Below are 14,307 nucleotides of genomic sequence, written 5' to 3'. Positions count from 1 at the left end.
ATATTGGTGTACAGCTATGGTGTTTAGGTATCTTTATATGATAAGAGTTTTGAAATTGTACAATTAATACATTTTACTCGTGTTACAATTTGTCCGCTATTTGGTACTGGCTAAACAATAGATGTTAAAGAAAAATAACAGTTTTTAAATGTGAAACTTTTATTGAAAGAAACCTCAGAAAGCCACACAAATCAACTGGGTAAATATTACCAACAAATTAACCTTACAAGTTAAACAATGAATAAATTCACCATTTTTGGGATTTAACGTGAATATGTAGCAAATTTAAAATTAAATTAAAACAACACTATCGTTGCAGCCCTATAGTCCCCAGCCAATGTGTCTAGACACACTAAAAATACATGCCTCTTTTATTAAGATCACAGAGTATTGTGTGATAACTGCACAGACACCCCTAAGTCGTAATGGACATTATCAGCCATCCTGCTTTATTACCGTAAATAATTCTGTAAAACCCTTGATTAAGTAGACTTTCCCATCTAAAATCACAAAACTGACCAATTACTTAGTCCCAAAGAAAAGAAAATTATCACTTAGGTATCATGAGTGGTAGTTTTTGCTCAAATGTACCCTACCAATAGGCCTAATAATATGCATTTTTTTTCTTTGGATTTTTTAAGAAAGAAAAATACTATAACTCCATTTCGTTTTATTGATGCAAACTGAAATATATTTTGTTAAATAGTTTATTATACTATCAAGTCATTTATGTTGTTTTACAAGTCAGGTTGATGAAAGCGAAGCACCTTGTCATATATTAGAGCATTTGTTTACACTGTGCATACAGGAGTTGGTTGGAGCTGACGTCACTTCGCCCCAAGCTATAGCACCGGACGCCACAAAAACAAAACAAAATGGCTGCCCTCAGTTAGCAGGAATAATAATGTTTTTTTATTAACTCTAAAATTACACGCGTTTTTCATTTGTTAATGTGTCAGTATGTGTTGGTATTCCAGGTATGCATCTTTCCAACACATAATGCTCTTGTTTGAGTTGACTGTCAAATTAAGCAATAAAGTGCATTATATATCGTATACCAGTCCAAAAGCCTTGCATGAGCATCCCTTTAAAATTCCTGATTTTTATGCTAAAAATTCCCAATATTTATATTTATCATAATATAATATCTTACATTTTCAGTGCAATCAAAGTATGTGATATTTTTTAGATCACATACTTTAACAATTTGATAACTTTGCAAATTAGATGTAAATTAATGGAGGTCACGGCACTAGGTTTATTGACATTTAAGCAAACACACATGGGTGACACTCCATAATTGACGCATGCATTCATAGTCATCAAGTAAAAACATTTCAGTAGCAATTTGACACTGAAAGCTGTCCAGCGTTCAGAAAACAAAAAAACGTTAGGCCCTAGTTTATTTTGATGTAAGGACATCCAAAATGACGTCATTCGAGATTGACGTCATTTCCATTCAAAAATACACCGCGCCACATATTCTTACGTCATTTGAATATCGCATAACAGCTGACTGGAATTAAAGTTGCGTGTATAGTTTACAAAAAAACGTTACATTAAGCTTGAGATTATATGATAAAGAGGTTATTACCAGAGTGTTTTTCGGTATCGTCAATATCATATATTAGGAATAAAAATAATGTATTATGCTCGCCAGAGGCTCGCATAATTCCTAATATATGATATTGACGATACCGAAAAACACTCTGGTAATAACCTCTATATATTTAAATTTAATATACATGTATGTTTGTTGTAATAAAATAATTTATCATGATGTCATCATTCAGTGACCTGAACCAATATTCAGCTACTCCTGGTAATATTGATTCCGAGTGCCATCAGACATGGCACCATGGTGAGAAACCCTCAACAAATCCCCCCCTGCCCCGCCGTGTACTAACCCTCAATAAATCCCTGGCTGACCCACAACTACATGTACCTCTCGAATGACGGGGAGTTTATATGCACACACCCCCACCCCCACCCCGTGTACAAACCCTCAACAAATCCCTGGCTGACCCACAACTATGTGTACCTCTCGAATGACGGGGAGTTTATATGCATTCCCCCACCCCCCCACATGTACAAACCCTCAACAGATCCCTGGCTGACCCACAACTATGTACCTCTCGAATGATGGGGAGTTTTGTATGCACACCCCCCCCCAGTGTACAAACCCTCAACAAATCCCTGGCTGACCCACAACTATGTGTACCTCTCGAATGGCGGGGAGTTTATATGCACACCCATCTCCCCCCCGTGTACAAACCCTCAACAAATCTCTGGCTGACCCACAACTACATGTATGTACCTCTCGAATGATGGGGAGTTCATATGCATCCCCCCCCCCCCATGTACTAACCCTCAATAAATCCCTGGCTGACCCACAGCTACATGTACCTCTCGAATAACGGGGAGTTTATATGCATCCCCCCACCCCCCACGTGTACAAACTCAACAAATCCCTGGCTGACCCACAACTACATGTACCTCTCGAATGATGGGGAGTTTATATGCATCCTCCCCCCCCCCCCCGTGTACAAACCCTCAATAAATCCCTGGCTGACCCACAACTAAATGCACCTCTCGAATGACGGGGAGTTTATATGCATTCCCCCCCGCCCCCTATGTACAGTAGTCTGTAATATACATAATTATGTATATGTGTTTATTCAGAGAATGCTTGCCGATTGACCTTTGCATTTTGTTGTTTTCAGTTAGCCATGGCATCTATGAAGGGAAACGTGGATGTGGTGTGTTACTTCATCACCAAGCATTCATGGAAAGGAAAGTAAGTTTAGACGAGGAATTGGTAAATTGTAGATGATGCATAAGTAAGTTAAGATGATGCATAAGTAAGTTAAGATGAGGCATAAGTAAGTTAAGATGATGCATAAGTAAGTTAAGATGAGGCATCGGTTAATGAGTCCAGGTGAAGAATCGGTAAATTGTAGATGAGGCATCAGTAAGTCCAGGCGAAGAATCAGTAAATTGTAGATGAGGCATCATTAAGTCAAAGCTAAGAATCAGTAAATTGTAGATGAGGCATCATTAAGTCACGGCGAAGAATTGGTAAATTGTAGATGATGCATCATTACGTCAAGGCGAAGAATCGGTAAATTGTAGATGAGGCATCAGTAAGTCAAGATGAGGCATCACATACAATATGCAAATCTGTAGCCTAAATCTGGGCGTTGAATTAACTCATGTAATTATAAACGGTAATATTGCTATTATTAGGACCTAATTCTATGTAAGGTAAAAAAAAGAGTAAAAAAGCCATAAATTTGTATTTTTCCAAATGACATTTGGGATGGACATTTTTATTTAAGTGTATTGTTATTAGTCCCCTGCCGATCCAACCGGAGGAGATACTAGGTTGCACCCAACAATGAATGAATCTGTTCTTTTTCTTTGCTTGTTGTTTTTTCTTACCATATTTAAAGAAAAATGGCTCGTTATCAATTTTGTTGAGTATATATTACATCTGGTGCATTGATATTGTTTTATGCATTTACTGTATACTGAGGGAGATCTACATATCATGAAGGAGATCAGTATCCTGGTCAGAATGGTCAAATATTTGACATTCATTACTGGTGATTAATTAATAAATGGAATTGTAAGCAAAACATTCTTTACTGTATATTGCGTACGTATATTGTTTCGTTTTCTTATTTCTTTAAGGTACAAGAGAATATTTTCTGTTGGGACGATGGGAATAACAACTTACAACCCAAACACATTGGAGGTCACAAACCAGGTACAGATTCCAGGGCTTGTATTATTGTTAGTCAGCTACCGGACCAACCAGATGGGACTAGACTTCATCTTCTTCTGTCTGTCTAACATATAGTTTTCAGGGCTTGTATTATTGTTAGTCAGCTACCGGACCAACCAGATGGGACTAGGCTTCATCTTCTTCTGTCTGTGTAACATATAGTTTTCAGGGCTTGTATTATTGTCAGTCAGCTACTGGACCAACTATATGGGACTAGGCTTCATCGTATTCTGTCTGTCTAACATATAGTTTTCAGGGCTTGTATTATTGTTAGTCAGCTACTGGACCAACTATATGGGACTAGGCTTCATCTTCTTCTGTCTGTCTAACATATAGTTTTCAGGGCTTGTATTATTGTTAGTCAGCTACCGGACGAACCAGATGGGACTAGACTTCATCTTCTTCTGTCTGTCTAACATATAGTTTTCAGGGCTTGTATTATTGTTAGTCAGCTACCGGACGAACCAGATGGGACTAGACTTCATCTTCTTCTGTCTGTCTAACATATAGTTTTCAGGGCTTGTATTATTGTTAGTCAGCTACCGGACCAACCAGATGGGACTAGACTTCATCTTCTTCTGTCTGTCTAACATATAGTTTTCAGGGCTTGTATTATTGTTAGTCAGCTACCGGACCAACCAGATGGGACTAGGCTTCATCTTCTTCTGTCTGTCTAACATATAGTTTTCAGGGCTTGTATTATTGTTAGTCAGCTACCGGACGAACCAGATGGGACTAGACTTCATCTTCTTCTGTCTGTCTAACATATAGTTTTCAGGGCTTGTATTATTGTTAGTCAGCTACCGGACCAACCAGATGGGACTAGACTTCATCTTCTTCTGTCTGTCTAACATATATTTTTCAGGGCTTGTATTATTGTTAGTCAGCTACTGGACCAACTATATGGGACTCTTGTTTCATCGTCTTCTGTCTGTCTAACATATAGTTTTCAGGGCTTGTATTATTGTTAGTCAGCTACTGGACCAACTATATGGGACTAGGCTTCATCGTATTCTGTCTGTCTAACATATAGTTTTCAGGGCTTGTATTATTGTTAGTCAGCTACTGGACCAACTATATGGGACTGTTTCATCGTATTCTGTCTGTCTAACATATAGTTTTCAGGGCTTGTATTATTGTTAGTCAGCTACTGGACCAACTATATGGGACTGTTTCATCGTCTTCTGTCCGTCTAACATATAGTTTTCAGGGCTTGTATTATTGTTAGTCAGCTACTGGACCAACTATATGGGACTCTTGTTTCATCGTATTCTGTCCGTCTAACATATAGTTTTCAGGGCTTGTATTATTGTTAGTCAGCTACTGGACCAACTATATGGGACTCTTGTTTCATCGTATTCTGTCTGTCTAACATATAGTTTTCAGGGCTTGTATTATTGTTAGTCAGCTATTGGACCAACTATATGGGACTCTGTTTCATTGTCTTCTGTCCGTCTAACATATAGTTTTCAGGGCTTGTATTATTGTTAGTCAGCTACTGGACCAACTATATGGGACTCTGTTTCATCGTCTTCTGTCCGTCTAACATATAGTTTTCAGGGCTTGTATTATTGTTAGTCAGCTACTGGACCAACTATATGGGACTCTGTTTCATCGTCTTCTGTCCGTCTAACATATAGTTTTCAGGGCTTGTATTATTGTTAGTCAGCTACTGGACCAACTATATGGGACTCTTGTTTCATCGTATTCTGTCTGTCTAACATATAGTTTTCAGGGCTTGTATTATTGTTAGTCAGCTACTGGACCAACTATATGGGACTAGGCTTCATCGTATTCTGTCTGTCTAACATATAGTTTTCAGGGCTTGTATTATTGTTAGTCAGCTACTGGACCAACTATATGGGACTCTGTTTCATCTTCTTCTGTCTGTCTAACATATAGTTTTCAGGGCTTGTATTATTGTTAGTCAGCTACCGGACCAACCAGATGGGACTAGACTTCATCTTCTTCTGTCTGTCTAACATATAGTTTTCAGGGCTTGTATTATTGTTAGTCAGCTACTGGACCAACCAGATGGGACTAGACTTCATCTTCTTCTGTCTGTCTAACATATAGTTTTCAGGGCTTGTATTATTGTTAGTCAGCTACCGGACCAACCAGATGGGACTAGACTTCATCTTCTTCTGTCTGTCTAACATATAGTTTTCAGGGCTTGTATTATTGTTAGTCAGCTACCGGACCAACCAGATGGGACTAGACTTCATCTTCTTCTGTCTGTCTAACATATAGTTTTCAGGGCTTGTATTATTGTTAGTCAGCTACTGGACCAACTATATGGGACTCTTGTTTCATCGTCTTCTGTCTGTCTAACATATAGTTTTCAGGGCTTGTATTATTGTTAGTCAGCTACTGGACCAACTATATGGGACTAGGCTTCATCTTCTTCTGTCTGTCTAACATATAGTTTTCAGGGCTTGTATTATTGTTAGTCAGCTACTGGACCAACTATATGGGACTCTTGTTTCATCGTATTCTGTCTGTCTAACATATAGTTTTCAGGGCTTGTATTATTGTTAGTCAGCTACTGGACCAACTATATGGGACTCTGTTTCATCGTCTTCTGTCTGTCTAACATATAGTTTTCAGGGCTTGTATTATTGTTAGTCAGCTACTGGACCAACTATATGGGACTCTGTTTCATCTTCTTCTGTCTGTCTAACATATAGTTTTCAGGGCTTGTATTATTGTTAGTCAGCTATTGGACCAACTATATGGGACTCTGTTTCATCGTATTCTGTCTGTCTAACATATAGTTTTCAGGGCTTGTATTATTGTTAGTCAGCTACTGGACCAACTATATGGGACTCTGTTTCATCGTCTTCTGTCTGTCTAACATATAGTTTTCAGGGCTTGTATTATTGTTAGTCAGCTACTGGACCAACTATATGGGACTCTGTTTCATCTTCTTCTGTCTGTCTAACATATAGTTTTCAGGGCTTGTATTATTGTTAGTCAGCTACTGGACCAACTATATGGGACTAGGCTTCATCGTATTCTGTCTGTCCAACGTATAGTTTTCCGCATATTGTTTTCCACAATGCATCAAGATATTGTAGTGAAATTGTGTGTATAGCTTTATCACGACCAGTTACAGATCAAGTTTTAGCTTCATGATAATTTACCCATTGTTCAGTTATGGCCCTTGAACTTAGGAGATATAATGTTTTTTTTTTTTTTTGCCATGTCTCTAGATATTGAGCTGAAATTGTGTGTATAGCTTTATCTTGTACTTTTTCAGATGATGTTTACCTTTTATGGCGATTGACCCATATTTCACAAAGTTATGGCCCTTGAATTTTGGAGATAAGAAAATGTGTTGAGTTCAGTAGGGGACAAGTATTGCTTAAGCAGTAGTAATACTTGTTGTTATTTTGTAGTTTATTATCCCCAAACAGGCATTTTTCCAGACAGCAATTTTTTTTTTTTAATCTGTACCCTGAAATGTTTTAATATGTATCCTTATACTAACACTTGCAGAGTGACATACATGTAGTTTGATAAAGGTTGGAAAGTGCTTAAAATACTAACACTTGCAGAGTGACATACATGTAGTTTGATAAAGGTTGGAAAGTGCTTAAAACACTAACACTTGCAGAGTGACACACATGTAGTTTGATAAAGGTTGGAAAGTGCTTAAAACACTAACACTTGCAGAGTGACACACATGTAGTTTGATAAAGGTTGGAAAGTGCTTAAAACACTAACACTTGCAGAGTGACATACATGTAGTTTGATAAAGGTTGGAAAGTGCTTAAAACACTAACACTTGCAGAGTGACATACATGTACTTTGATAAAGGTTGGAAAGTGCTTAAAACACTAACACTTGCAGAGTGACATACATGTACTTTGATAAAGGTTGGAAAGTGCTTAAAACACTAACACTTGCAGAGTGACATACATGTACTTTGATAAAGGTTGGAAAGTGCTTAAAACACTAACACTTGCAGAGTGACATACATGTACTTTGATAAAGGTTGGAAAGTGCTTAAAACACTAACACTTGCAGAGTGACATACATGTAGTTTGATAAAGGTTGGAAAGTGCTTAAAACACTAACACTTGCAGAGTGACATACATGTACTTTGATAAAGGTTGGAAAGTGCTTAAAACACTAACACTTGCAGAGTGACATACATGTACTTTGATAAAGGTTGGAAAGTGCTTAAAACACTAACACTTGCAGAGTGACATACATGTAGTTTGATAAAGGTTGGAAAGTGCTTAAAACACTAACACTTGCAGAGTGACATACATGTATTTTGATAAAGGTTGGAAAGTGGTTAAAACATTTTTGAATGCCTTGCCAAGTGGCAGTGACATACAGCAGTGAAACATAGAGGTATTCAGCAACTGTCATTCAGCAACTGTCATTCAGGGTTCAACAAATTCACTAGCCCTCAGTCCTGCTTAGGGAATTCTTTGGTCACTAGTCAAAGTGAGGGCTAGTGGAAATTATCTCCTGTGTTACTGAAATATGTAGGACACAAGTCAAAGTGAGGGCTAGTGGAAATTATCGCCTGTGTTACTGAAATATATTGGACACTAGTCAAAGTGAGGGCTAGTGGAAATTATCTCCTGTGTTACTGAAATATATTGGGCAGTAGTCAAAGCTTCTGTGGTGAGGGCTAGTGGAAATTATCTACTGTTACTGAAATATATAGGGCACTAGTCAAAGTGAGGGCTAGTGGAAATTATCTACTGTGTTACTGAAATATATAGGGCACTAGCCAAAGCTTCTGTGAGGGATAGTGGAAATTATCTACTGTGTTACTGAAATATATAGGGCACTAGTCAAAGCTTCTGTGAGGGATAGTGGAAATTATCTCCTATGTTACTTTGTTGCCAAAAAAACAAAGGTTTCATCTAGAGAAAAAATGTATGCAATTTTAATTCATCTAGTACCACTGTGTCAAGTAGCCTTGTGCTTGAAACATATGGGTCTGTGTAAAAAAACAAAACAGTAATAACATTTTGTGTCGAACTAGGTTATCTCTGAAATGAGAAGCTTGACCCCAATTAGGCCCCATGTGACTGACAGATATGCAGCTAATTTGTAGTCTACCCTGAATAGACAAACTAGGCCACTGAAAATTGTACAAATGATCGTTTCACTTGTGTGTTGTTCGTGCAAGTCTAGTTTTACGTAACCAATTTTACGTTCTCACAACAACAAAAATAAAGACATTAAAAGTATTTTACACTATCATTTAGTCTGTTTCAGCTTTAATAAATATTTATTAGTTTTTATTCCATGTTATAATGAAACTGATTGGTGTGACATTAAATATTAGTCGACTGATCGAGAGCTGCATGTTGGCTAATGAATTCGCTTAGTAGGGGTGTCAGATTCAGACCAGTAGAAAACAATCACTTCCAGCCGTGTTTAAAAGTCAATTTCAACGTAATAGCATGAATGTAGAATGAAATCTCTTAAAACCGGACCATCTGTAAACCGGAATTCACCCAAAACCGGACATTTTTCATGGTCCTTTTTAAAAAATCAGTACAGAAGTTAACCCCTCTAAACCGAATACCTCTTATACCGGACATTTTACTTGGTCCTGAGCGTGTCTGGTTTAGAGGGGTTTCACTGTATGTACTTGGAGGCCAGCTTATCACATTGATCATTGTTGACAGTCAAAATATTACATTTAATTGTTTGTTAATTTTTGTTATTGTTCACATAATGATATATTTGTAATGGGTTACACAAAATGAAATGGGTCACCTGAAAGAAGAATTGCATAACCCATGTTTGGCTTACACAGACTTTTAATTCTCAGAGGCCTGCACAGGTTTTTTTAATTACTATATGGATCACAGATCTGCCAACTGTATAACATAAAATAAATTATTAAAATTAGAGGCACTGATTTCGCCGCGATCACAGAATTACGGACGGAATTGCGGAAATACCTGTCTGAAACGGAATTCCTGATTTTTTGGCAAAACAATATTTACCTTTAAATAGTGCATTTTATTAATTAAAATTTAATTTCTGAACTAGAAATTAGGGACACCGACATCGGCCTCTGGTATGCTACAACACTAGTACCTTTGTATGTTATGACAAATGTTAATGAAGTGCATCTAGACATTTTACAAGTCAGGTTTTCTTCATTACTCCTGTTGATTTAACAGGAGAAACCAAATATTGTGAGCTAAAATTCTCCGACATTTACTCAGCTGCAGGGGTAGAAAGTAACGCTTGCCCCCTAGCCCGAGGTGAGGGGAAATTGCTTGGAGTGAGTAGAATTTAAAAGATCTTAATCCCCTGGGTGAGTACTTTTGAGTAGATCTGACTCACATTTGAAGCCGACTAACAAACTAACAAACTGGCCAATTGAACCAGCTAAGCGTTAACTTGTGTCATCAAAATAAATTTGTTAAGAAAGATTGCCGATCGGCTGATACATTTGATCTTGCTAAATCCGGATGTTTACAGTAATCACTATCGGAACATTTCAATTTTGCACTATTTTATTAGTTCCCTACCGCTCTGACTGGGGACTATAGGTTTCATGACCGTCTGTCCATCTGCCCCACATATGTTTTCCGGATGTTTTTTGTATAGTTACATCATGTACTGTTACAGATCAAGTTTGACTTTCATGGCGATATACACATTTTTAATGGAGTTATGGCCCTTAAACTTAGGAGATGTAAAAAAAAAATATTCTGGACTTTTTTTTTTAGAAGACCTTTATATATTGAGCTGAGATTTCGTGTATATGTTTATCACGTACTGTTACAGATCCAGTTTGACTTTCAGGGTGATTTACCCATTTTTAACGGAGTTATGGCCCATGAACTTAGGAAATATAAGAAGAAAAAAAATCAAGATGACTGGCTTCATGGTATATATATATATATATATATATATATATATATATATATATATATATATATACTCTTCAAAAAAAGAAACGCAAAAGGGTACAAATGGGTTATAACTCCGATTTTATGTTTCCTACCGGTTCATGCTTTGTGAATATAAGGTCATTGCATGTCCCAAACACATTCCCACGGTTACATTCGATAAAACGCAGCTACTGTACAATAAAGTTCCAAAATGTGAATATTCGCAAAAACGCAGCCACGTGCAAACCATGTCACCACTGCACGTGCGTTGTCTGCACGTGCAACATGAACACCGACAGTATAAAAGTGCAGGGTGTTCGCTTGCCTGGCCTCTGTATCTGGCCGACAGTTGACAATCCAGGACATGCCACGTCTCAGTGAACCGCAGAGAAACAATGCCATCGGCCCACTAGACGCAGGCGAATCCAGAACGGCCGTTGCCAGGGCATTCCATGTGTCCCCAAGCACCATCTCCAGACTGTGGGACCGTTACCAGCAACATGGATCAACACGTGACCTCCCTAGATCCGGTCGACCACGGGTCACTACCCCCGGGCAGGACCGCTACATCCGGGTACGCCACCTTCGGGAACGATTGACTACTGCCACCTCCACAGCCGCAGCAATACCAGGTTTGCGCAGGATATCCGACCAGACCATACGGAACCGCCTGCGTGAGGTAGGAATTCGTGCCAGACATCCAGTTCGAGGTGTCATCTTAACACCACAACACCGTCGACTCCGACTGCAGTGGTGCCAGATTCATCGACAATGGCCTCAACTGCGATGGAGACAGGTGTGGTTCAGTGACGAGTCCCGATTTCTGCTCCGACGTCATGATGGAAGATGTCGCATGTATAGGCGTCGTGGTGAACTTTATGCGGCAAACTGCGTGCAGGAAGTGGACAGATTCGGCGGGGGTAGTGTCATGGTGTGGGCAGCCATCTCACACACTGGCAGAACTGACCTGGTCCACGTGCAGGGCAACCTGAATGCACAGGGCTACATTGACCAGATCCTCCGGCCACACATCGTTCCATTTATGGCCAACGCCAACGCAGTGTTCCAACATGACAACGCCAGACCTCACACAGCACGTCTCACAACGGCTTTCCTACAGAACTACAACATTAATGTCCTTCCTTGGCCATCGATATCACCGGATTTGAACCCAATTGAGCATCTATGGGACGAGTTGGACCGACGCCTCCGACAGCGACAACCACAGCCCCAGACCCTGCCCGAGCTGGCAGCAGCCTTGCAGGCCGAGTGGGCCACCATCCCCTGGGACGTCATCCGTACTCTGGTTGCTTCAATGGGCAGGCGGTGCCAGGCAGTTGTCAACACACGCGGAGGCCACACCCGGTATTGACTCCAGATGACCGTGACCTTGGTGGTGTGTCCTATCACTTACTCACAATGGACTAGAGTAAATTGTGAACAATCCTGCAACATTTGGTAATTATCGGACTCACCATTCAATAATTAAATCAGTTCTCCAAATGTTACGACAATGTGGTTTTGCGTTTCTTCTTTTGAAGAGTATATATATATATATATATATATATATGTTTGTCCTTGTGATATTCACTGATTTGTATTTCAATTTGTAGTGGCCATACAGTGAGTTCATTAGCATTGTGCCAAACGTGAAGGCTCCGTCAAACACAGAGTTCCTCATCACGATGAAGAAAGGTCAGCGCAAGACCGACATGATGAAGTTCTCCACTGACCACCGTGCAGACCTACTCACTGCCGCTCTCGTAAGTATGACCATCATATTTCACACTACTCACTGCCGCTCTTGTGAGTATGACCATCATATTTCACACTACTCAACGCAGCTCTTGCTAATAAGACCATCATGTTTCACACTACTCACCGCAGCTCTCGTTAATATGACCATCATGTTTTACACTACTCACTGCAGCTCTCATTAATATGACCATCATGTTTTACACTACTCACCACAGCTCTTGTGAGTATGATCATCATGTTTCACACTACTCACTGCCACTCATAAGTATGACCATCATGTTTCACACTGCTCACTGCCACTCTAGTAAGTATGACCATCATGTTTCACACTACTCACCGCAGCTCTTGCTAATAAGACCATCATGTTTCACACTTCTCACCGCAACTCTTGTGAGTATGACCATCATGTTTCACACTACTCACTGCCACTCTCGTAAGTATGACCTTAATGTTTCACACTACTCACCATGGCTCTCGTTAGTATGACCATCATGTTTCACACTACTCACCGTGGTTCTCGTTAGTATGACCATCATGTTTCACACTACTCACAGCAGCTCTCATTAGTATGACCATCATGTTTCACACTGCTCACCGTGGCTCTCATTAGTATGACCATCATTTTTCACATTACTCACTTCTGCTGTTGTTAGTATGACCATCATGTTTCACACTACTCACCGCCACTTGTGAGTATGACCATCATGTTTCACACTACTCACCACCACTTGTGAGTATGACCATCATGTTTCACACTACTCACCGCCACTTGTGAGTATGACCATTAAAGAGTATCACCATCATGTTTCACACTATTGTGAGTATGACCATCATGTTCAGGGCTCGAAATGCAGTGTTAGTACATGCACCGGTGCATGCTGATTTTTGTGTGTGCATGTAACTTTTAAAACTGGGTGCACGCGGTGCATGCTAATATTTTTCAAGTACTGTGTATTGCGTATACTAGTATCCTGTTGTCTACCAGATTCAGACTGAAGTTGTTGAATTTTGCGGATGCATTTTGTAATCTGTTCGCCACACGAAAATGATAACTTTTATCCATTTTGTATCCCATAATCCTACTTACAACAATGGCGCCCTGTCGGTCATTTCCGTGAAATATATTTGCGAAAATTGCCGGCAATATCTCGGTTATATCCGTGAGTGGTATTAGGGAAGTTGGTCGAGACCGACTTTGGGGTATCCACGTGCATAACACAGTTGTTGTCGTCACTGACAAATTGAACTCTGCCAGATCTGTGATCAATACAAAGTACCGTAACTGCCTTGAACATTTTCGACCTCAGATATGGGCACTTGATCAGATGATTGCGGACGTGCAGGTGCATTACTTGCGTAGTTGACTCGAAGTCAGCCAGTGATTATTTCAATCGCAACTTCTCGTCGAATTCCGTAGGCTAATTTATATTATACCAACAGATCTTATCGAGTTAAAAAAGTTGATAACTTGCTTAATACAAAACACAAATATTTGCACGTTTTTGTAATAGGCCTATTATAGATTGCTGTAAGGCGTTTACGTTGGGTGAAATTTTCAAATTTGATCAAGAATCAGTAATAAACGCAGTTGTATAACGTTCCGGTACTGTTAATAAATAAATATAGGTATTGCCGAATAATTCCGAATAGCTTCGTATAAAAAAACCCACGAAGTTGCCTTATTTTTGGTGCATGCAAAATGTTAATGGTGCATGTAACTTTTTTTTCAGCATGCACCTGGTGCATGTAGATTTTTTTTTTCATTTCTAGCCCTGATGTTTCACACTACTTACCACAGCTGTTGTTAGTATGACCATCATGTTTCACACTATTCACCACGGCTCTCATTCTTCTGCTAGTGAAAGTGTTAAAAATTGT

The 14,307-nt window shown here is 39.3% G+C and overlaps 1 protein-coding gene across 1 annotated transcript in view; it reads left to right on the top strand.

Moving 5' to 3' along the window:
- The window catches only part of LOC121387469 (dnaJ homolog subfamily C member 13-like), a 179,263-nt gene that overhangs the window by 6,794 nt on the left and 158,162 nt on the right, over positions 1–14,307 (top strand). The window contains exons 2-4 of the mRNA XM_041518594.1: positions 2,724–2,797; positions 3,694–3,769; positions 12,285–12,434. Of these exons, the coding sequence (XP_041374528.1) occupies positions 2,730–2,797; positions 3,694–3,769; positions 12,285–12,434 (294 nt within the window). The 5' untranslated portion in view covers positions 2,724–2,729. The remainder of the gene's footprint in view (positions 1–2,723; positions 2,798–3,693; positions 3,770–12,284; positions 12,435–14,307) is intronic.

Source organism: Gigantopelta aegis, chromosome 13, assembly GCF_016097555.1.
Source record: "Gigantopelta aegis isolate Gae_Host chromosome 13, Gae_host_genome, whole genome shotgun sequence".
Lineage (NCBI taxonomy): Eukaryota > Metazoa > Mollusca > Gastropoda > Neomphalida > Peltospiridae > Gigantopelta > Gigantopelta aegis.
The sequence above is the reverse complement of the archived record's forward strand: the minus strand, read 5'-3'. Positions and strand labels throughout refer to the sequence as shown.